The sequence below is a fragment of the Lynx canadensis genome, chromosome F1 (genome assembly GCF_007474595.2).
Source record: "Lynx canadensis isolate LIC74 chromosome F1, mLynCan4.pri.v2, whole genome shotgun sequence".
Taxonomy (NCBI): domain Eukaryota; kingdom Metazoa; phylum Chordata; class Mammalia; order Carnivora; family Felidae; genus Lynx; species Lynx canadensis.
The window spans coordinates 29,106,325-29,131,329 of record NC_044319.2 but is presented as its reverse complement, the minus strand read 5'-3'; the positions used below and the strand labels follow the sequence as shown (position 1 = coordinate 29,131,329).

At 45.6% G+C, this 25,005-nt stretch overlaps 1 protein-coding gene across 2 annotated transcripts in view; it reads left to right on the top strand.

Annotated features, from left to right (window-relative positions):
- Window positions 1–25,005, top strand: part of SMYD2 (SET and MYND domain containing 2) — a 57,194-nt gene that overhangs the window by 10,259 nt on the left and 21,930 nt on the right. For both annotated transcript variants that reach the window (XM_030302403.1, XM_030302401.1), the window contains exons 2-5: window positions 9,177–9,240; window positions 18,381–18,491; window positions 20,938–20,998; window positions 21,706–21,830. In XM_030302403.1, the coding sequence (XP_030158263.1) occupies window positions 9,177–9,240; window positions 18,381–18,491; window positions 20,938–20,998; window positions 21,706–21,830 (361 nt within the window). The remainder of the gene's footprint in view (window positions 1–9,176; window positions 9,241–18,380; window positions 18,492–20,937; window positions 20,999–21,705; window positions 21,831–25,005) is intronic.

The following is a 25,005-nucleotide window of genomic DNA, read 5'->3' as shown; positions in this document are numbered from 1 at the left end:
GTGCTTTTCTCTGCATTATTCCCTTCTCTGTCCTGGGCCTCCTTCCCAGGCAAGGCCTTGTACCCTAAGTCTGTTCATCCTCAAGAGAGATCCAGCTCAAACTGTATCTTTTTTATGAAACTCCCTTCAAATACTTCAGCCCACAGATCTCTTCATTTTATTGAGTTACTATTTTATATTTACTTTACAGTAGTTTACTATTTACATTTTTTTCTTTTTTTAGCACTTTGCTATTCTAGGCATTGTGTTCTGACCCTGGAGATTCAGAGGTGAGTAACACAACTTTCTCTGTAAGTACCCAAACTTCTGTGTCCTTAAAGAGTTCAGTCCTAGAAGTAGCTTCCTGCTCTCAATTCTGTGTCATTTAGGCCATTTGGATGCTGAATCATCTTGCCTGATATTTATATTTACCACCATTTGCATGAAGGTAGGGCTTATGTCCCCAAATAGCTCAACTTTTACAAAAATATCATTCCTCCAGAGCCTGGTGCAATATTTACACAGAGAAAATAATACTTTTGGACTAGAGCTTACTTGGCTAAAGTACAGTAACTTAATTCTTCACTGCTTCATGTACAAAGTTTTATGGTATAAAAAATGTCCTTTTTTATTCAGAAATACAAATGGAATCAATAAGGATTGAAAGAAAAACGTCTCTTAAGTCTGTTCAAACAGTAGCTGATAAGTTTGAGTTCTCAAGGTATGGTCCACGATGGAGTCATTCACTGAAACACATTTTTTTTGTCTATAGGAAAATACAACCAGAGGGGTGAGAGAGTGTCACCTATTAAAATTCTCCTGTAAGCAGTTTTAAAAGGTGCATTTTCTTATAAGTAAGATGCAAAACAGGTCACCTGTTTCTTGCACAAGGCGTTAATTCTCACGTTTGGCCGCAGAGAGCCTGACCTCTGTTCTGGAATTTACATTTAGCGTTAGGTTATGGAGGTATTTTTACACGTTTGTTTGTTTTTTTTTTCTTACTCTGTGGCCAGAATGTTGACATGAGCAATAGGAAAAGTTCCAGGGTTTTAAACAGTTCAATTTAATGACTTTGGTTTTGTCCTTTTTCTTGATGTTTACTCACCTGGGTGTTGTAGAAGGTAGGGCCATAGCGGTCGTAGGGGAATCCAGTGTTCTTGGTATTCATTACAAGGCACTAATGATAACATCCATCATTTATTGTACCACTGGAGGAAACGGTGGATGTTATGTATTGTCAGTGCCTTTATGAGAGAATGGAGGTAAAAAGGAAGGCATTAATTGTTTCTTTCCTTTTGACATCCCAGTCAGAGAAGTGAAAGACAAAGTAGCAAGGAAGTGTCATTCAGATCTCGCATAGAAGTTAGGATATAAAACGTTTCCAAATGGAAATGTTAAGTTTTGGAAATACCTGGATGCCGTCTCTGAGCAGGTTTAACCGTTAGGGATTTTAAAGGGTCTACAAGGTGAGGTTGGAAGGTAGGAACCATCCGGTGGCTGCAAATAATAGTTTAATGTTCCCTGTTCCTTAGGCCGAATATTTCTCTCTTCTGTCCATAAGCTTCATGAATTTTTTTCTTTCTAAGACAAAGGCGCATTTCCTCTCCACCAGAGCCTGCGTTACAACAAAACCTAAATCAGTGTCGTCACGTTTTTTTCATCGCTGAGCTGACCTTTAACGCGTCCGTGATGCGTATAGTCATGTTGATAGTATTCTGTTAGCTTCACTGAGGAACAATTGATAAGTGTAATTGTATATATTTAAAGGAGACAACTTGACAATGTGATATATACATTGTGGAATGATTACTAAGATCAGGATAATGAACACATCGCCTCACACACTTTTGTGTGTGTGGTGAGAATGCTTAAGATCTACTTGTAGCAACTTCCAAGTATATGGTACTGAATTATTAACCGTGGTCACCATGCTGTAGGTTAGAGCCCCAGAACGTACAACTAAAAATGTCTGCCCTTTGACCTGTGTCACCGCATCTTGCCCCGTGACAGAATTTTATAACAAGGCCAACCGCTTACTGCCCCGACCACCAAGCCCAGCGTCCTCCTTGTAAATCATGGCTCCTGTTCCAGTAGTTGGGAAAACCGACATTAGTTGCTACTTCACTGCCCTAAATATTTCCTGCTTCCCTAAGAGGCCCCGGGCTGTAACTTTTAACAAGCCTCAGAACAAAGCCCGGTGCGAAGGGGAAGGTTCAGCACGGGAAGAAGCTCCCCGCTGCACGTGGGTCCGTTTCACCGTTACATCGTGGATTAAAGTGATACGTGGAGCATCTTTCACTATTACACAAAAACCTGTAGCCTTAGTATTATCCTTGTCCCCTGACCAGGGTGATAATAGGGCTCCCCCACAATTCCCCCAATTTTTATTTCTCTCAAATAAAAATTTGCTAGTGTAACCACTCTCTCCGGGTGGGAGGCTTAACTTTGTTTCTGATTGTCTTATTTCAACCCATGGTGAAGTTATATTGCGCCGCTGGGCTTTTTTCCTTTTCTCTTTTTCATTTGGCTGGGGCTGCCTCTGTTCAACAGAGCATACTTGTCACTTCTTCTGTCGCCGTTAGTTAAAAGTAATTGTTATTGCAAACCTCCTCCATGCCGGTATCCTTTTCTTTCATGGTGAAACCCACGAAGCATTCATTTCAGTGGCAGAAAGTAGGGAGCTTACAGGATCAAATCCTTTTTATCTAGACCAACAGCACCTGCGGCAACGCATTAACTAGCCGGAGTTGTTAATTACATGTCTAACTTGTTGATCTTTGTGGCTTCCAAATTTGAAAAGCAAGAAAATTAATCACTGCGTGTGTCTCCTCCAGTAGAAAATGACGGGAGCGTGTCGCCTACGTTCTGTTCTAGTTGCTGATAATCAGATAGTTGCACTTTCCTGTGACATCTCTCTCTTTTGTGGATGGAATCATTTCTTAAGTCCAAAGAGCCCTTCCGTTCACAGCAGGGTAGATGTTTGCCCATAAAACAAAGACTTTAGAAACATAAATCCTCAAATAGGAGTCTGAATGAGATTGTACTGAAGGTCTTTCAGTAGTGACCACTTAAACGAAAAAAGAGCGGAGGCTAATTACAAGTGTGATCGTAGTACACTTGTGTTTTCTCACTTAATTTTCATACCAAACCTATGTGGTAGAAACTGGATCTTTACAGGGGAGGGAAAGGTTCGGAAAGGATTCATGCTTTGCCTGAGATCACATAGCACCTCCAGCACCAGGAAGAGAAAGGGATTTGAGATAGAGAGTTGGGGAAGTAACTCCCCTTATTCACCCTAAATTGTAAGGCAGGAATCAGGAGAGGTGGGGAAAAAGCCACAGCCTTCTCTCTTAAAACCTGCATCTGGCTTCTAAGATACCTTCTTGTCATAGTTGGAAAATACCGTGTCAGCCACCTTATTCTTGCCTTAACATTCATCATCAGCAGAGCTAAACAACCCAACACATCCAGTGTGGAACGTTTATTCTTAAGAGGAGTCACCTCACAAACAATCTGCATTGCAGAGAAGAATTACTTCAACACAATTCAGCAAATTCTGCACCCCAAAAAACACTCAGCCCGAAAGGATCACCAAAGGCCTCAGCAGGCAGTTCTGTTTTCTGGAAGCTCATTAGAATCTCTTAGGGAGCTTTCTAAAAATCCCAGTGCAGACCAATCAAATGAGAATTGCTGGGTCCTACCGCAGGCCCAGGTGGGTGCACACTCTGAGCTGGAGACCCTGTGAGAGGTTATTAGTGATTCACCCTCACTGTCTTTGAGTTCCATTCCTTTTGGGTTATTTCAATTTATTCCTCCAAGTGGGCTTTATTAGTCTTTCGTTGAGTGTTCTCTTCTCTTTCTTCTTCCTTTTTTTTTTTTTTTTTTTTTGGCAGTCTTTCCCCAAACCTCCTGGACAATTCAGATCAGGTTACATTGCAAATGAAAGGTTTATGGCTGTGTCTTCTGTAGGAACAGAGTTTATTCCAAATGCCTTGTATGTTCCTACTGTGAAAACGGATATCCCATATGAAGTTTCTCTTGGGCTAACCGTCTCAGTCAGCAATAGTCAAACACTCACAGAATCTCTCTCTCTGCGTCCTTACTCTCTCAAGCACATGCACACACAATATGGGTACCAGCTCACCAAAGTTTAGTTTGAGTTTCAACCCTTAGACTTAGGAAAAGTTTATATCTCTCCCTAGCCACAGAAAGAACTGAGGCATGTATCTGGATAGTGGAAACATCTCCCTCTCCCTGCCACCACCCGCCTCATCTAAAGTTGCTCATACCAAAGTAGATCAGAGTAGATTTGCATGCTATTCACCATCAGTGACTGGTTTAGCTTTTCTCCTTCTCCATGCTGAAGGCATTCTGGCTCAGGAAGATGTATGTTAAGAGCATTCACATATGACCAAGCAGGTGCCTTACGGGCATACATGCGGTAAAATCTGCCCCGGAGCCAGGCAAAGCTGGTTGGTAGTTTGTGAGAGGCTACAGTACTGTATCGCCCGGTTCCCAGAGGACACGATCCAGCTTGGACCAGCCCAGTGGATGTCTGAGGAACACTTAGATGTATCGTACTGAACGACAGGGGAGGACTTTCTTTGCACAGCCTAACTACAGAATTAATCATTATTTCATTCCACTGCATTTTAAGTGAAACCGATTACCGTGTCACACACAGTTGGCTGAGAAATCCTCTTTGTGGGGGTGCTCGCTCCCCAAATCTCATTTTGAAAACTGATCCTGGATTCGCCCCCTTGCATCTTTGAAACAAAGTGGCAGGAATGGGGTGGCATTGGACCTGGGACACTATGCAGACCAGAGTAGAGAGTGCCTTTACTTTTGTTTTGTTATTACTGTGAGGTTATCCAGACACGTAGATCACTGCTGCTTCGTGTAGTATGTCCTCCTGCATAACTGCCACAATACTCAAGGAAGGATATTCTTACACAATGAAGACAAAATTTGTACTTTTATGTGGGAATTCTAGTTCTGCACCTCCTTGCTGAGCGATCACATTGGCTTAGATATTTCACCTTTGGGTCCTCATTAACTTCGTTTCAAAAATAGGAATAATGTCTTTTTCATGGAGCTGATGGACTTGTCAAGTTAGATCAGTTTTCGTGTTTTTTGGTCTTGAGGATCCCTCTGTACTCTGAAAAATTGAGAATTCCTAGGAGCTTTTGTTTCTATGGATTACGTGTATCAATATTTCACCGTATTTGAAATTAAAACAGAAAATTGTATTTGTTCAACTTAAAATGACAACAGCCATGACTGCTAACATGATGTGTTTTTATGAGAACTATTTTACGGAACAAAAGAATCCGTGAGAATAGTGGTGGTACCCCACAGTTTTACAAATCTCTTTAACGTTTGGATTTCCGGAAGACGGCTGGATTCTCAAATGCGCTTCTGAAAATTTGGTCTGTGATATTATGTAGTTTTGGTTGAACTGTGTGGAAAAAATCCGGCTTCAAACAGATACATAATCAGAGAGGAGTATTTTAATAGCCTTTTCAGTTAATTGTGGATATTTTTTTTGATTCAACAGTAAAACTTGATAAGTGAATTTGCCTTAAAGGTTAGACCCATAGTGTGCGATGTGAAGCCTTATCAGTGAGACTTATGTACTGTGTTACATTGAAATCCCTTGGTCTTGCACTTTGAATGATTCTTTTAGTCATGCATGACTTTTAAATTTTTTAATGTTTATTTTAGAGAGAGAGAGAGAGAGAGAGAGTGCGAGCAGGGGAGGGGCAGAGAGAGAGGGAGACAGAATTTGAAACAGGCTCCAGGCTCTGAGCTGTCAGCACAGAGCCCGATGTGGGGCTCACGCCCACAGACCGTGAGACCATGACCTGAGCCGAAGTTGGATGCTTAACCGACTGAGCCACCCGGGTGTCCCATGTGTGACTTTTAAAATATCATACATGTCATTTGAATGGTTCCCCGACTTATATAGACATTCTAAAAGTAGATGTACTTCATCAAACCATATAAAAAAAAATCACAATTGTTAATATCCCACCAGTCGCATCAGATGAGAGACTGTCAAGGTCAGGGTGGCAGATCCATATTTTCCAGAATTCTAGTATTTGCTCAGAAGTCCAAATTGTATCATTGGTAACACCTGTTTTCAGATGTGTTCCTTGAAGTGACATTTGTCTGTTCCTTGAAGTGACATAATGTGTCTGGCCGATCCTCGAGTCTCTACCACACACAGTGTGTCTCCAGGTGTTCTTTCAAGTAAAAATGATGTGCCAGGAAGAAAGGGGCCAGTTCACTTTGCAATTCCAGTGACCACCCGGGTGCTTTTCCCTGAGATGGCCATCTTGCTTCAGGATGCAGCAGAAGTCTTCAGGCCTTCGTCCCCTTTGGTCCCAGAATGTCAAAAAGATACATACCCATGAGTCGGGATTTAACAAAATTACTATTTGTTACTGCTTCATCAGGGACATTCTTTTTTTTTTTTTTTAAGTTTATTTATTTATTTTGAGAGAAAGAGAGACAGCAGGAGTGCAGGAGGGGCCAAGAGAGAGGGGGGGAAAGGGAGAATCCCAAGCGGGCTCCATGCTGCCAGCACAGAGCCCAGCTCGGGGCTCAAACTCATGAAGCCACAAGATCATGACCTGAGCTGAATCCGACAGTTGGATGCTTAACCGACTGAGCCACCCAGGTGCCCCCATCAGGGACATTCTTAAGTGAAACGGGCTCCCCTCCCCCACCCTCACTCAGAGCACGTGGAAGTCAAGAATACAAGGAGGCTTGGACAGACCAAGGCTCTGGAAGTCTTACCCTCCAGGCTCCTGTACACCTCACACCTGCTGCAGTGCAGGTGGCGAGACAGTAGTGTTGTTTTGAAAGTAGTTTTGACCCCGCCGGCTCCCTGAAAGAGTCTCTGAGGTCCCTGCAGTCTACAGACCACATTTTGAGAACCACCTCCTTAGACAGTGGAAAGTGCACGCCAGATTGCCAACACTTAAAAGTTGGGCTTTTCTTCCTGTCCCTTGTTGTGTGTGGCTTGTAGACTTGGTGGCTGGCTGGGGTGAATGAAGCCTGGCCTGTGGGACCTTTATTATTCGGATGCAATCCCAGTAGAGTTCATCCCTAGCTCTCGAGAGCTCTTTGTTGCCCTTTCTTTCCCTTGGGATGTTACCGTAAGGCTAAAAACAAACCTTAGCTTTGTATTTACTTTACTGCTGGCCTCTGTGCAGAAAAAAGCCATATAATCTTGCTTTTTCATCTGGTCTAGAGCTAATAAAGATATTTTTGTGATAATTTTCTAATCTTTTTTTATCAGGGGGCCTTAACTCTAGTTTCAGAGGCCCTTCAGGGGTCCATGGATGGTGGCTCAAAGCCTTTGAAATTTCACAAAATTTTCTGTCGTTTTGGGGGGTGGTTGGGGAGAAGGTAGGATATTGGGAAAATTAATAGCTTCAGTCAAATTCTCAAAGAGGTTCTGTGACCTCTTCCCCCGCAAAAACAAGTGTTAACGAATGACTGCTTCAGGTGGACATGTCCACGGGGTGGCGTCCATTATCCATTTCTAAACACACGTCTTTTTGGAAAGAATTTTCAAAGTTCCCTCCCTGGCTTTGTCCATCTTTGCCTTCCATCCCGATGGCATTTCTGTAAGGTCTCCATCACTAAGTACTTGCTTACAAGGCACTTCACAGTGGTTTTTGAGAAGCATCTTCTCCCCCCACCCCCCACCCCCCTTGTTATAAATGCAGGAGAGCAGAGACCATCCATCTCATTTCTCTTTCATTGCACAATGCAAAGGCAGAGCCAGGGTCCCTTCAGATGCACCTTGGGTTGGGGGGAGGGGTACTTTCCACACCCCGCTAAATCAGTGAGTTCCTTTTTAAACAGTTGAGATGTGCAAACTTGGGATATTTATTTATGCCTCAACCACAAGATGTGTTTCTCTCCCACACATTTCTTCAGCCCGCTTCTTGGAATCCAAGCACCGTCATGAAAACTGCAAGGCAGTCTGTTTAGTTCCAACAGTAGCATTTTGGGAACAGTCTCGATGCCGTGGGAGTAGTGTGGTGACTGCCGCTCACTGACAAGGAGCGGAGCAGGGGAGGGCTCTGCAGCGTGATTATGTGTGTATGGCAGAGTCTCGGCTCCTCCAGGCCCCGAGCTGCAGGGGGGTGTGGGCGGTGTGCGGGGAGGTGGCTTCACTGCAGTGCCGCGCCCCGGCAGCGGTGAGCGTGCCCCTTGTGGCCGTGACGTTGCCACAAGCCAGAAAGCTGCGGTGGGCAGGCATAAGGCAGTGCTCTGGTTTAATATCGCCCATGCCTCAAAGAAATTTCTGGAGGGTTCTGTCCCCTGAGGCCCAATGCAGAGGCTTCTCAGTTTTTGAAAACGCTTTGGCTTGTCTAACACCACAAACGCGCTGGCACCTAGCCGTTGGGAAACAACGATGTCTCTGTCCTTGATCGGAAGCTGGAGACTAGTAATATGGCAGTGGGCAGGGAGTACTGGCCTAATTACAAAGAGGCAGAAGGATCACTCAATGGATCACACCGGCAAGGTGGAGTGTATACCGATCACACCCGGAAATCTTTTATCCAAGAATATGTCTCCGCTTGCTGGGTTGCATTATTTTTAAACTTCTCTTTCCGGGCAGCATTTGAATTACCGACACCCTCAGTTCCATCTTCCGCCTCCCGTGCATCTCTAAATAATAAAGGTTGTCACCCACACTGCGTTTTCAGCAGTGACCTCCAGTGCAGGTGACCTCCAGTCCTCTGTAGGAGGTCAGACTTCCCAGACGGTTCTGTGTCTTTCTGTCCCTCTTAGGCAGGTGAGAAAATCAGGACGTAAGAGCCCTTGACTCGCCCCCAAACTACTGAGTAATAGTGCAGGCGATGGTGGGGGTCTGGCTTCCCCGGGCAGGCTCAGGAGTCAAGGAGCACATCGTTCGTCAGTTTGGAAGGTGCCCTTCACACGGTCAGGGTCGGGAAACGTCGGTGCATGTACTGTTTGACTGACTGACTCCTACTCGAGGACTCATTGTGGTCAGAAATCTCCTTTGGGAAAATGCCGCTTTGTCAGTGGGAGAGTAAGGTAAGGTGAATCTTGGCTCTGCTTTCCGACCAGATGGCTTTTGTTATTGCATGCTAAAATGTGCAGCTCCACATTTCTGTGCCTCTCGCCACTACAGTGCCCTTTCTGTTTTTAAGGAAAGAAGGATTGTCCAAATGTGGAAGATGCAAGCAGGCATTTTACTGCAATGTGGAGTGTCAGGTAGGTTCTGGGCCAACTGGCAGGGAGGGCCTCGCTTCCTCTGAAGATCGGGACCCCGATGTCCTTCCTTTCCTTGTCACCACATTTCCCAGCACCCCTTTGCAGCCAAAGCTAGAAAGCTTGGTTTGGGCCCAGGATGTGGCCGCATACCCCTGCGTGCTGGCCCAGGACGGACAGGCAGCCGGTGATAGGAGGCAACCCTTGGGGGCCACATGCAGGTGCAGGAGAAGCGGAAAGACACGAGGAGAGCGTGTTGGGTACAGGCAGGTGTGTTACCAAGGTTGACAGTTTGCCCCCAAGGCCACCAGCAACATATGGAACATTGCGGAGATGACACATGAAAATGTTAAAGTGGTGTCTTTAAAATATTTTCATTTTTACCGTCACAGGTCTATATTTTTATAAATCCCCATAAGCAGGGCCACATGTCGCCCATGGCCTGTTCAAACCGAATCTGATTCCAGTCTTAGGTGAGCCCCTGGCACAGCCTTGGTATAACCAGAGGGTGACTGCCCCAGAGTGTCCTTGGAGCTGGTGCCTTGGAAGCAGCCAGGGTTGGGGGGCTGGGGAGGCTGGTTGCATGTAGACCACAGCCATCTGGTTGGAGGGATAAATCTCCAGGGACTCCTGTACCATGGGAATGGGAAGCTTAAGGAGGGGTTTGGAGGCAGTGTTTTCCATGCTTGTCTACTAGATTGTAGTTCCACAAAATGTTCGTAGGTAGGCATTCCACAGAAAATGCATCCCGTGTTCTAACAGTTTGAATTTAGGGAGAATATGGTCTTGGACTTCTGTATACCCTCCTTAGTCTGTTTTTTTTGTTTTTTGTTTTTTAATGGAAACCTATTCATACACTGGGAAATGCCAATGCTATTTAGTAGTGGCTGTAAGTGACAGGGTGGGTCTTCCATATCTTCACCTCTTTTTTTTTTTTTTTTTTTTTGTCATTGTTCTTGCCATACTTGGTCTCATTTACCTCCCCATCCCAACCCTCAGTCTACTTCTGATTACCCACTATTTTATTTTTTTCTTTCTCTTCTCCCTATGCAGTTGGCCTCTGAAAGTCCCCAAAGAGCATTATTCTTTAGCTGTAGGAGAGGTTGCTAAAACCTGGTGTCCTGTCTGGCCATAGAGCTGCAGTCACAATGGCCCCTTGCCGGAATGAAGCATAGGCTGGGACGTTGGCCCAGGCGTGTCTCCCTTGGCTCGGAAGGCCCGATGTACAACCCACTTTCCTGTGTCTTCAGAGGTTTAGCCTGTGTGACAGTGAGAATATAAATGGGCTTGTAGTTGAGTTGTCAGGGAGTGTGCGTTCTTTTGAAGAGGGAGGGATCGTACTTGGCTCCTACTGGCTGTGGATAGAGTTTTCTGTAGTTGGGTTGCTTTGGTGTTGGGGCGATCAGTGAGCCCTGGGAATTCCAGGATTTGATTCCAGATGTGATGAGTTAGTTCCTTCTGTATTTAGGTTAAATACTTCTAGAAAACTTAACTCATTACATTGTGGTTCTTCAGAGAAGCAAGATAATAAAACCACATAGAGTTCAGACAATATAACATGGAATAGTAGAAGGAGATGATGCTAGCTTTGCAACCAACCTACCAGCTCCATGAACATGGCAAGTCATGGGACGTCTCTGAGCTCGGTTTCTTCAAACGTGAATGAACGAAGGCAGCAGGGCCCATCCTGACAGATGTCAAGGACGTAGTGATCTGATAGCTATGAAAGTTCTATATAAACTGTGATGCTCTGTACAGGTGAGGGCCTATGAAAAACAATATGACAGTAATTTAGTCTGGACTGAAACTTAGCCGATAAAGTACACAGCATACTTTTAGATATGAGGAACTTTTTTTTTTTTTTTTTTTAACCCTAAGAGAATGGATGGATTCTAAGAACTCGAGAACATTAACGGTGTATGTTGTGTGAGTCGTGCTTGTGACAAAATGAGTCTTAACTTCCCTGATTAACCATGAACCCTGCATTAATATGAAATACCAGCACATGCGAGATGCCGAGTTATGTCTAGGTCTTCTGAGCGTGCTGCTAACTTCGCCTCCACTAGGCCTCACTAGGTGTCATTATTTTGATGAATCGTTACAGTCCCCAGTTGGGGTGTTCGAGGCGGCCATTGTGGTTCCCCTTCCCTTCAGGACCTAGTTTCCCAAAGCTGCAGACTCCAAAACCTCATCTGTGAGCACGCAGTGAGGGGTGCTCCCGCTGGGGAGGTCCGCGCATCACCCGGAGGCGCCAGCCTGTGTGTATGAGGATGCCCTCATCTCACCTCGTAACAGGCAGTTTGCCGCCTGTATGTTCTCCTGTGGACAGATTTCCCAGGTGGTCGGACGCTGACGAGACGGCTTGGCTGGCAGGGAAGCCCGGCACGGGGGTGCCGCTCTGTGACGCAAAGTCGTGTTCAGAGGCCCTCGGGCCAAGACAGCTTGCCGTGTCCAGCCTGGCGGTGTGGAGGCCTCCCTGCTCCTGACCCCGTGCTGGGGCCAGGACTCCGTCAGCCCTGGCGGGAACTTCTGCAGGTCCATTTCTCTGTGCTTCTGCGAAGTATCTGGCGGATCAAGTACCCTCCTAGGCGACACGCGATACACGCTTCCTGATCCCACTTGTTGCCGGAGGTGACAGGCCGGACTTCATCTGGAAGTTTCACTTTTGTTCCACCTGTCCCCTTTTGCTGAAGGGAGAGGTTAATGGCCGCCAAGGTTTTCCATCCTTCAGCACCGAAGAACTAAATCAGTGCAGGGCAGTGGGTTGTAGTGACATAGAACGGTCCTACGGGTTTAATAAAAGTAAGTGCCTGGAAATACATGGCGGGTCAGGAGCTTCATACAGAAAATCATTAGGGAGGAATCTGGGGCGTTAGCTCCAGATAAAAATGTATTCAGGGTTCCTCCCAGGGGGATGCTGGGTTGGGATCAAAGGGGAGGCTGTGCTGCAGGAGGGAACGTGGCACAGAACAAGGACAGCGATGGTTAAGAGGCAGGTAACTGAGCGATTCTCCACCTAAGAAAGCATCAGCTGCTCCTCTTACCTGGGCCTTCTTCGCAGGCGGACCCCGCCCACCTGGAGTCCCACACGTGGGCACCAGAGAGCAGAGGGTGGGGCCGGAGTGGAGGTTACCGGGTCTGGGATGGCAGCGGTGACACCCACAGTGGTTGGGTGATCTGCCCAAGGTCACAGTGGCAGAGCTGGGACTAGACTGTGCAGACCGCTGGCAGAGGGCCGTCACCACTTCCCAGCACTGTGCTCAGGAGTCCCGAGGGCCCTTGGGAGAGGGGGCGCTATAGGAACGTGGCAGAGAAATGGCCTTTAGTAGATGTGAGAGGGGGGAGCCCCTCTGGTGGTGTTGTCTCTGCCAAAAATCTCTCCAAGAGTGCTAAAGCACGCATTCCTCCCTGTGACTGTCCCCTTTCCGGGAGCGCAGCGTCTTAGGAGGCCCTGTTCACTATGTGTGTGTCCTCTCTCCGAGCCCTCCTCTCCAACTGCATTGCTTTAGGAGTTTGCTTTATTTTATACAATTTGGTGATATCTTGTCCCATTTACTTTTCTCTTCATTCACTTGACTCGGTGTGATCCTGCCAGAGGAAAGATTTTAATTGATGATGCATGAAAGGATAATGGGAGGAAACATAAAAGAAATAGAAATTCCTTTTTAGTTAGGCTTATTTTGTAACCTGTATGTTTTAATGAACTCTATTTATTTTTATAAATATGCCTGGAAAGCTAAGTATATCATTCCCCTCACTTAGGCTTCTTCATTAAATTGCATCGTGACACGTTCAAGAGAATAGTCTTACGAAGTTATTTTATAGAGGAGCCATAGAGAGTAGAACTTTCTAGGGTATTATTTCTTAACATCAACAAAGAGAAAAGAAACTATTTGTGATTCCTAAATGGAGGTGATGGGGTTAGGAGTATGCTTTTGAAACTAAGAAGGAGCATACCCTGATGGGTGTAAAAAAACATGTTTGAAGAGCACGTGACTCAGGATGAGAGAAAATTTGTGACTTTTGTCATTGACTAGGAAATAGCCCCGGCATAGAAAATGCCTAAGAATTGTCGTTATGGGTGATTTAGCGAATGGGGCCGGAGTCGTAGGTTCAGTCCTGGTGAAATTCACTTTGGTCTCATAGCCCAAACCCAGGAAGCATCTTGAACTTGATCACTCTTTTCTTTAAATGTTTCACATCCGCGGTAAGAAAGCATGTGGATGAATGAACGAGCGCGTCCCACTGCTCTTGTGTCGGACCAGAAAACAAAACACGTGTCCTTGTGATGGCGGTTCAGCAGCCTTCCTGTGAGATGGTCGGTGCGTACCTGATGGCTTTTGCGCTGTTCCTCTGGAAGATAATGGTAGTGGCAGCAGAGATCACGTGACGTTTTCTTACTATTCCACATTTCAGGAAGTCACACGCATTTGTCCAAGTAGACTATGTCTGTTTTGAAAGCTCCATTACAGCAAGAGAAACACCAGACGCAAGAGTTAGAAAGGGGTCTGCACAATAAAACCCCCCATCTCCTTGTCCAAGAAGACAACGTACCATCTCACTCAGCAAAAAACTGGAGGAAATAGCAATCACTCTTTACTTCCAGTGTTGGAAATGCTGGTGTACCGGGAGACAGTTTCACAGCTCTTTATGCATCTTTAGGCATTTTTGTCCATGCACAAAAAAGGAAAATCAGGCAGAGCATGATTACGCTGACTGAAAATGACTTAGAAGTTTATAAAGGATACAGAAATTTCTGTATCTTTTATGTAGATTTAGTTGTTTAGTTTTATTCCACAAATACTCTGTGCTCATTTTAGAAAAATTAGAAAGTACAGTCTGAAATGAGAACAAAAGGAGGATCCATAATCTTGTCCTTCCACAGAAAATCACTACTGGCACTTTGGGACGTGTCTTTCTGAGTCCTTCCTGTGTGTTTGTATAATTTTCTGGAAAATAGGATCCAAATTTACATAAAATTGTATAAAGATTACAATCAGGGCAGGAGTATTAGCTTGACTTTTGAACAAAAACATTAGAAAAAGTCTGGGGCGCCTGGGTGGCTCAGTCAGTTAAGCATCCGACTTTGGCTCAGGTCATGATCTCACAGTTCGTGGGTTCGAGCCCCACGTCGGGCTCTGTGCTGACAGCTCAGAGCCTGGAGCCTGCTTTGGATTCTGTGTCTCCCTCCCTCTCTCTCTCTGTCTCTGCCCCTCCCCTGCTCACACTCTGTCTCTGTCTCTGTCTCTGTCTCTCTCTCTCCTCTCTCAAAATAAATAAACATTAAAAAAAATTAAAGAAAAAGAAAATAAAAAGTTTTAGAGGGGCTCCTGGGTGGCTCAGTTGGTTAAGTGTTCGACATCAGCTCAGGTCATGATCTTATGGTTCATGGGTTCGAGCTCCGCGTCAGGCTCTGTGCTGACAGCTCAGAGCCTGGAGCCTGCTTCAGATTCTGTGTCTTACTTTCTCCCGGCCCCTCCCCTGCACATGTGCTCTCTCTCTTTCTCTCTCTCCTTCTCTCTCTCTCTCTCTCAAAAATAAATAAACATTAAAAGAATTTTAAAAATGGAAGTCTTAGAAAAACTGACAAAAATGTTTTAAAAATTAGCATAAAGGGTTCTCTGTGTATAAACAAACTGCCAATACTAGAAAACAAAAGTATTAATTGGTAACATTTATTCCTGTTCATCAGGCTAGCTTAAATTTTTTCCAATTTTGTCCAATCCGATTGTTTACAGTTTTTTATAGTCATAACTAGGGCACATGCCCCTGGTGGGTTCTCTATGATGTGTGGACCATCTTTCCAGTAGAAGAAGTATGTAAGGATATGCCCAGAACCTGACATTTCTGCCAGATGCTCTCCTCCCTCCCACCTTTTTGTTAAAAAAAAAAAAAAAAAAAAAGAATTACAACTGAGCAGTGCCACTGAGGTACATCTCTGTCTTTCCTCCTTTAATCCACATTTCTCACCACCTTCCAGCAGAGAGTGAAAACTTATTCTGGGAAATTCCGCTTAATGAAACTTAAATGATTCTGCACTTTGCATCTATCTGACTCTCTGATTTGACTGCCATGTGTGGGATTGTCTCACATTATAGGTGCTCTTTATAGGTCTCCTGACATAGTCATGAACTTCTTAAAGTCAAGGACTACGCTTCCCATCCCTGCCTCTAGGGTCAGTGGTAGGACTTACTGAATGAATGAACAAACCAGGGAATGAACAGTTAAGCAGTGCTTTCTGAGAGGGCACTATGTGCCAGGCACTGTTCTGGATGAGCTGTTGGATCCTCACAGGGACCCTTTGTGGTTGCATGAATGCCCGATTATTCCTACATGAAGGTCCGCCATTTCTTGGTCATCTTCAGGCTTCGTATCCGATTGCCACTGTTGGAAGGTGTAAAACCAGAGACTCAGAATCCTGGACCTGCTAAGTAACTCGGGGATTATGTTATTTACAGCCAAGGGTACAGATGCAGAGGGATTAAGAGGTCTGCCTAGTGTCACATAGCTGCAGAACGGGGACAAGAACGCACGTTTCCTGAGCCCCAGACCAGTGTCTGCTTGACAGCTCTCTGCTCTTCTCCCACAGTGTCCCTTGTAGTCTGGTTCCCTTCCCTGTGGGGACACATTCATATCAGTAAGTGTCATCATTGTGTTATTTATACTAACATTAATTTTATGTTAATTCTATTACTAAGTTAATTCTATTAAGAAACAATAGATAAATCATAGTAAGAAAGGTTCGTATTAAACTTCTCTCTCCCAGGAGTTGTCGTTGTTAAACACTGATACCAAGACCTACAGTTCAGAAAAGCAGCCTCTGGGAGGCTCTGCGGAGTCCTTCTCCTAGAACCCCCAGTTTCACCCCAGACACTCGCTCACAGATGTTAATTATCCGTCTGTCCCCGGCTGGCGGTCCCTGTTTCCTGCAGCTATCCTGAGGCCTGACGCCCTCTTGTCTTTTCTCTCTTTGCCTCATCACTGTGCTCTCATTTCAGGCTTTGGCTAAAAACAGATCCCCTTCTCCCTTGTGCATATCTTGTCATTTCTTTCTCTCCCTGCTCTTAGTTATATTCGGCACGGCGTTATTCAATCGTGCAGAACATCTTGGCACAGAATTTGAGCCAATGGCCTGTGCCACGTAGCGTATTAAGCCATTAGGTGACATGGTGTTTTTCCTTCTTGGGATGGAGGTGGGGGGCAAAGGAGTAGAGAGACATCTTCATTCATTCAGCAACTTCATTAAGTGCCTTGTAAATGCCAGGCCTTGTTCTAGGTTCTGGGGTTATAAATGTGGAAAAAAGCACACCAGACTGAGCTCCTTTATTTTAATGGGGAGAGACAGATACTAACCAAAAAACTTATAAATATGTAGTGTATCAGGTGGTGAGAAGTGCGTAAGAAGCCTGGAGCAAGGAAATGCACAGTGACGGGCATGTGTTGTTTTGATAGGCTATTCATGGCAGGCATCTTGGGAAGGTGACATTTGAGCAGAGATGTGGAAGAGTGAGGCAGGGAGCAAAATGGGTATCTAGGGGGAGAGGGCCGTAGTCAGGGATACAGCGGGTGAGAAAGGTCTTACGGCAGGAGCATGCATGGTCTGTTTAAGGAGTTGCAGGGGGACTGTGTGGTTGACGTGGAGTGAGGCAAGGAGAACGTTGTAGGAGGCGATGAGGTCAGAGGAGTGGAGCAGGCTCCCGTCATGAGTGGCTCATCGTTATCTTTAAGATTTTGCCTTTGGCTGTGAGATGAGAAGCCGTTTGAAGGTTCTGAGCTGAGACCTGGTGGGATCTGAGTTCTGTGTGGCAGGATGGACCGCCCGGGCTGCTCTGTGGGCATGGCCCACAGGGGCAGGGGCAGAAGCAGGCGTCCGGGTGGGAGGCCTGGGCAGTACTGGTGGTGGGGCAGGGCAGGAAGGCGGGGCCAGGAAGGGCAACCGGGTTCCAGATGGTTCTGAAGGCAGGGAGAACGGATGTGCCAGAGGTGAATGTGGAGTGTGAGGGGGTGAGAGCACGGATGTCCCCGGGTTCCAGCCTGAGCATCGGAAAGAACAGACTGGCCGTTTTCTGAGGTGGGGAGCCCGAGGGAAGAAGAGGACACACCCAATTTTGTGGAGAGAGAGCAAGTCTGAAGACTCCCGTCCATATGCCAAGTGCTCTGACGCTTCCCCCCTCCAGTCATCCTCCCTCCACCCTCCACCCCCAGCCCTCGCCCATTCCTCCCAGTTTCCAGCTCTGCTTCCGCTCTCCCTGCGGTGTCCTCGCCCCCGCTGTCCCTGGCCCCTTCACGCCAGCACTGCTGGTTTTTGTCAGTCAGTGGTGAGCTCCATGACGTCCAGTCAGTTCTCAGTCATCCCGCCAGCCTCGTCACCAGCGACCACATCACTAGTCCTCCGCCTTCCTCAGACTACTTTCCTCCTTGGCTGCCACGGCACCATGCTGTCCGTCCTCCCTCACCCCGCCTGTCTCCACAGATGGCGTCTTTGCCCTGCCAGTAGTGGCCCAACCTGGGCCATAGGAGTGGCCAGATGGGACCAAAAGGAATACAGTGTCCCTGTGCCATCAACTGAATGTTTAAGGAGTCTGTATTCCTAAATATTCCCAATAGCTGCCTTTGCCAGACTCTTTGAGGGCCCTCGACAAAGCCTTCATTTGTGTTTTGCTTTTTATCACCTGTACAAGGGGACTAGTTGCTGAGTACAGCTATCAGTTATTTGCCCTGATGTGAAGAGAGAACCATCCAGGACTGTGAGGGAGCAGGGCCACATCAATGGCTAATGCCCCGTCACTCACCACTGTGGTTTGACAACTCCCACAGATAATGGAAAGCTGTAGGAGTTGTTTGGAATAACCAGAGGCTGCAGAAAGACACGAGATGCGTGATGAAAAAACACAAAGCAGATTTTCTCATCCCAGCAGCCTTGGCCAGGCCCAAGTCAAGGTCATACAGCCGTCTCTATCTTAAAGGATGTTTTTATCTCTAGCTTTTATGAGCACCATCATGTTTTCCAAAAGGAAACATATTTCACTTGACCCTAACTAGAGGGACTTACTGCGTCCTCTCTTCTCGAACTTTATTCCTGTGTGTGTGTGTTTGTGTGTGTGTGTGTGTGTGTTTAATCCTTTTTTTTTTAACCTTCCCAGAAAGAAGATTGGCCCATGCACAAGCTGGAATGTTCTCCCATGGTTGTTTTTGGGGAAAACTGGAATCCCTCAGAGACTGTGAGGCTGACTGCAAGGATTCTGGCCAAACAGGTGAGGAAATGGGCTAATATTCAAGTGCATTTTCTTTTCTTTTTTTCTTAAAGGTCAGAAAGATGAGTGACCTGTGGGTGGTGATCGGCTCTTGTTAAACATTCTTGGACTCTGCTTCCTGCCTTGTCCCTATGGACGGGCGTGGGAACGGCAGTCCCGGCGTAAGCTGGTCTGTCCTTTGTCCCCTGCTAATAGGATGTCACTTACCCTAGGCCAGGAGCATAGCCACAGCTGTTAAGTTCTGAACTTTTTATGATAGGTTGACATAGAAAAATATGGCCTTTTAAAGCATGAAGACCCGAGTGAAAACAACTAGAGCATCCCAGGGACCCAGACTGGCCTGAGAAGCTTCGCGATTTTCCCTTTTCTTTCTGACACCTGGAGGGCACCCCACCTCTCCCCCGTGCTGTGCGCTGTCCCTCCCTGCCTCCATACTTCCTCTTGCCCAGACAGGCAAGGAATGGGATAGAGCCACCAGCACGGCCTATGCAAAGGAGAAGGGAAAGAGGAGTGGAAAGAAGTAGAGATCGAGGTAAGGGGAGAGAGGAAGAGGGTAAAAGACAGAAGAAGAAGCAAAGAAAGAATTGCCCCCAGTGGGAGCAGATGACGGCTGTGAACAGTTTCTAGCACTGATGATGCCAGGACCGGGGTCCTCTGCTGTTCTTCGTCAGTCCTTACTGGTTGTGGGCTGATGACGCCGGATCTCCAAAGGACCAAACCAAAGAAAGGGGGGAAGCACCGTAGGGCATGTCCTTGTGACACCGTGAAGTAGGTCGTGTGGCACTTACAAGGCATAGATCCGTGGAGGCGCTCGCTAATACTGAGGAAGTTGGTGGCAGGACCTCTGTACTGTAATGTTTTGAAGCTGAAATTTCATCCACCTCTTCTTCATACCTACCTCCCTGCTTCCCTTTAAAACTTTCTATTTTTTACCTAAGCCAAATGTGATTGTAATGACTGGCACATACCTGTCCCCAACCCAAGTTAGGATCCTGGGCAACATAAACAGAAGTAGAACATTTCCGAACTCTGAGGTCATTGTTCCATTATGTGCAGCTTGGGTCAGGTGCTCGCTGAAATGCCACTTCATCAGCTCATGGGGCAACCAAAGGATTCAAGGGTTGCCTGCAGGGTGAGACCAAAAACTCCAAATGGTTTTCCCTGGAGGATGTTGACTTTTGTGTCCTTATGAACAATTGTCTTTAAACATATGCTGAGTTCGCGGTCAGAAGGAAAGGGTAGGAGGAAATGGGGTGCCTCTGGGAGGTGTCAGGGTGAATAAACCACCACAGTTAGATCTGTAAGTGTCTTGGGAATATGGGTGACTGGTTTGTTGGTTCTTCCCTCCCCCACCTCCAACTCTACCATGTCGTTTATAGAAATTGTGGTTAAGAATTCAGACGAAGCTGGTGTGCTTTCCTGAAGGAGAAGCCTTCCCAGGCAAGATGCCTTGCTAATCTTATAGAAATGTGTCCTGTGAATGGGAGATTTCTGCTCCAAAAAGAACAATTGAAGTGTTCGGGCACCAGGAGTGGGGTCTGAATGCTCTGATGAGTTTATACCAGTTCCATTCAACTTTTATTATAATTACTACTACTACTAATAGTCTATTAAATGAAAAGTTACCTGCCCATCTTTTCATCTCAGTAGGACTGGATGATTAGAAAAACCAGACCATTTGTATTCTAGTAGCTTGCAAAGGATTAGGGGAGACAGGCTACCCAACTACCAAGGGGAAGCTTAACATGTTAACTAGGGAGGTGAGAGCGCCCTGTTAGACCACCTGTATCCCCAAATTGAATAGCCAGATTACAAAGACACGGCCTCGGGCCAGCTCTTGAGCTCCGCTTTTGAACTCTTGTCAACACCAAGTTTATTCATGTTCTCAAAGCCTAGCAGGTTTACTATTGTTAGCTCCTCTTGGGGTGTCTAGAACAAAGCCAGAAACACGTTTAAAGTGAATCTGGGCTCACAGATACCACCAAAAGTGTTCTTTTTGAAACACAGAATTTGAGATCATTTTAGCCTATGCTTAAAGAAAGTGTAAAATGGATGGGGGGTTTGATTTTGTTCCTTTTTAGAAGGAGAAATAATAAATAGGATGGTTTCTCTGTAGACTCAGAGTCCTTTTAAGTCGGGGCCCTAAAAAGTTGATTTCCCGCCACTCTGCTTTGCCGTAACAGGCATTTTTGAGCCTACTGTGTGCATACGGCATTATCGGGGAGTCAGGAATGTGGCAGAAGCTTTAAAAAGTTTTCTGAAGGAGTCTGTCGGGTTTGGGTGTTGGGCAAACACTCTCCAAGCCCGATGACAGGACTCCTTAGAGAGTTTTCTTTGCTTCATTGAGGATCATTGCTCTTCCTTCACGTCGATGTAAAAGCGAAAGCAGTGTTTTTTGCCCCGGTGGTTAAAATCTCCTTCTCTGTGATTTCTTTCCAATTGCTAGAAAATCCACCCAGAGAGAACGCCTTCAGAGCAATTGTTAGCTGTGAAGGAGTTTGAATCACGTAAGTCTGTCTGTGACTTCTGTGACTGGCCGAAGAGTTATTTCAGCGACACCGTTAATGGGGACTAAGGATTGAAGAAGGGAAATTGCGGAAAGCTTGTATTCGTCGCGGTGGTGGGGATTTTAATTACTAGTTTTTACTTTGATTTGTGTGCTGTTTTCAAAAATGACTATAACTTTTTTTTTTCTGAGTTGACATGATCAGTAGGAAATAATTAAGGGGAAGTAGGAACTCGCAGGATGAATTATTGCGTCCCAAGCGATCTCTTGCTGGCTCTCCTGGCATGCTGAATATTTTTGTATCTTTGCTGAATTGCAGTCCTGTAAACAGCTGATGGCCTGACCGAAAAGCATTAAGCCAGGGCTGTCCAGCTTCTTGACCATGACACAGATTCCAGGGCCAGTGGGGGGAGAGGGGGCTCGGCCAGACCGAGGCTGGTTATCCATCCTGGCCACCCATTCCCGACCTCGTTACTAACAGTCAGTTGAAATTTCATGTTCTGAGTGACTTCCCGGTTGTCACAGGAAGAGAAGGAAGAAACGGCATGCTTTTCTTTGCCTAGAGTTTATCATTTAGACCAAGTAGTGGGGAGGAAGATTTTCCAGGGGCTCTGCATATTTTTTTTTCCCTGCCATTTATAGTAAGGAAAGGATGTAGCTAGAAATCCAGCCTTCCTCCCTGGTGAATAATGGTTTGCTTACCCACAGATCTGGATAAACTAGACAATGAGAAGAAGGACTTGATTCAGAGTGATGTTGCTGCCCTTCATCACTTCTACTCCAAGCACCTCGAATTTCCCGACAGTGATAGCCTGGTGGTCCTCTTTGCCCAGGTAAGAATGCCAGTAACCCAGTAACATCAGGTGATGTTTACTATCGCCATTCCCTCCCTGCCCAGTCCTTCTCCCCAGCACACACTCGGGAAAGATAAACTGAAACAGACTGACGGCTTCTATGAGGACAAGGCTGTTGACCTGTTGGACCCTGTTCTGCAGAGCCCTGCTCAGTGACCTTGAGCAGACCTTGGCCTGGCCCTCCTTGATGGTGGTACATAGGAGAGTTGCCCTACCTCTGCCTCTTGCTAGAGAGAGAGCTGATGAAAGCAGAGGGGTTGCAGTGCCCCAGTACTGTGGCCTACTTGGAAGCTCCTTGAAAGGAGAGGACCATTTTTTTAAACAAGTGTTTTAATGTTTGTTTATTTTGAAGGAGAGAGTGACACAGTGTGAGCGGGGAAGGGGTAGAGAGACAGGGAGACACAGAATCCGAAGCAGGCTCCAGGCTCTGAGCTGTCAGCACAGAGGCTGATGCGGGGCTCAAGCTCACAAATGGTGAGATCATGACTTGAGCCGAAGTCCGACGCTTAACTGACTGAGCCATCCAGGCGCCCCTGAAAGGAAAAGACCATTTGAGATTCCCACATTAAATCTGACTTTTCTTCTCTTAAGCCTTCCATTCTGACAGCAGTGTTTTTTACTGCTACCAACACTATGTTGATAAAGCACAGGCAATCCAGACATCCTCAAGAAGGAGGCCCTCTCAAGATGGCCCTAGGGAGGGGGCACCTGGGTGGCTCAGTGGGTTAAGCATATGACTTCAGCTCAGGTCATGATCTCACAGTTCGTGAGTTCAAGCCCTGCATTGGGCTCATACTGACGGCTCAGAGGCTGGAGCCTGCTTTGGATTCTGTGTCTCCCTCTCTCTCTGCCCCTCCCCAACTCACACTCTGTCTCTCTCTCTCTCAAAAAATAAATAAACATTAAAAAAAAAAAAAAAAAGATGGCCCTAGGGAGGACAGTCACTATGGAGAGGAGTCCGAGTGAGTCTAGGTACAGGAAGTCTTTACTGATGATGGTGGCTAAGAAGCCTTCAGAGAAGTCTAGGTTTCCCCAAATCGGATCTCATTAAAAAATTAGACTTCTAGACAAGCGCAACTTGGAAGCGGCTGAGGCACTGGAAGCCAGCCGTGTGGAAAGGCTAAGACGCGGGCATGGTAGGAACAGGTGAAGAAAGCACAGTGATCACTCTTCAGCCAATGCCCTCTGGCTGCATAGATCCTCCTCTTGTGGCCAGGGTGGTTCTTTCTGGCACGACTTGCTGGATCAGGTTTCACTCCCTTATATACCCTGCATCTTCCCCTACAAACCGAACGTGTAGTTGGTAAGTGACCTTCCCAGAAGGAGAAATACCAAAAGACTGATCTGTGGGTGGAAATAGCTACATTCTCCTACCAGAACCTTCAGTCTCTAGCTCCACAAAAGACCTTGTCTTCGAACAGAAGCAGCATCACCAAAAGTACCCTTTGACCAAGTAATTCCATTTCTAGGAATATGTCCTAAGGAAGGAATCAGAGATTATGGATAGTGATCGACATGCAAATTGTCTATTGTGGGGTTCTTTTTAAAATTGAAAAAGAAAAGAGAAAAAAAGGAAAAGAAAAACAAAAAGGAAGTATTACAAGTGGCCAGCAGTATAGGAATTTGGTAAATAAATTATGGCATAGCTTTATGATGGCCTTTATAACTTTTATTTCAACAAATGTCTAAAGATTAGGAAAATGTTGACACAGTGGTAAGTGTGAAAGCAGGATGAAAATTGTGTATAATATGAAAATATGCATATGCTAAAGAAAGGTAAAGTAGAAGTTCACAGTTATCTCCTGAATCGTAGAAAATTTTTGTTTTTTTTATTGGTTAATTTTCTGAATTTTTTTTACAATGAGTGTGTATAACTTAAGAAAATACTAAAAAGAAGAAACTGATTAAAAAGCATCCATAATTCTTCCATCTCAAAAATTACATATATGGAGAATGAAATGAGTCTTTATCACTTTTCCAACCCACTTTAACCCCCATGAGAATCACTGCTACCAGTTGAATGAATTCCTTGATAGACATTATGTTATATAGGTATGTTTCTATTTTGTGACTGTCATCATCAAAAATAAACATGCTGTTCTTTGTAAAAGAAAAAATGGATTCCAGTTATGAGTGCTAAAGTAGATTTTCCTGATTTTCATATTATCCTGGATTTACAACACACTTTCCTACGTGTCCTAAGACAGTGGATTTGCATGATGATGGGAAGCTGAGGAATTGACTAATTTTCCATTTTTTAATTTTTATTTTTTTATTTATTTAAAAAATTTTTTTTTAACGTTTATTTATTTTTGAGACAGAGACAGAGCATGAACGGGGGAGGGGCAGAGAGAGAGGGAGACAGAATCGGAAGCAGGCTCCAGGCTCCAAGCCATCAGCCCAGAGCCCGATGCGGGGCTCGAACTCACAGACCGCAAGATCGTGACCTGAGCCGAAGTCGGAGACTTAACCGACTGAGCCACCCAGGCGCCCCTCCATTTTTTTAAAAGAAACTAGATACATGACTTTTTTCTGGACATGGAGAAGGCATGGTTATATGAAAGCATAGGAAAAATGAAATGAATATAGTGTGTACCTTCACTTCCAGCTGTGAAAAAAAAGATCACTTTTCCTCTAACAGTAATACACGCTGATAGGACTTCTCAGTGTTGGTGTAGTAGATATGGGACCATATTTTCAGAACTAGAAACCAAGGCACTTGATCTCACAAGCAGGAGTATATTTGTGGTGAAATGACTCAGGATCTCTGAAATTTGGACTGACTCAGAAAATCCAGGAGATACCAATATATATATCTGTATCTGTACACACACACACACACACACACACACACACACACACACACGTACATATATTCACATACACATATAGAATGGAGATAATTAATTCCTTTTTAGATTTTATATTTATCGAATCATAATATCTGTTCTCAGGTTGTATGTGCGTGCGCACACACACATTTTTTCGTGTATAAATTTGGAAAGGGACATTTAGTATCCCCAAAGAAAACTCTAAAGCAAAACTGAAAAGTGCTGGTCCAGCCCCTTGCCACCCTCTGGCCCCGTCTCTCAGCCTCAGGCTGTGTGTGCTCTGTTCCAGCCTCTGAGTCCTCTCCTCTCTCTGCTTTGTGGGG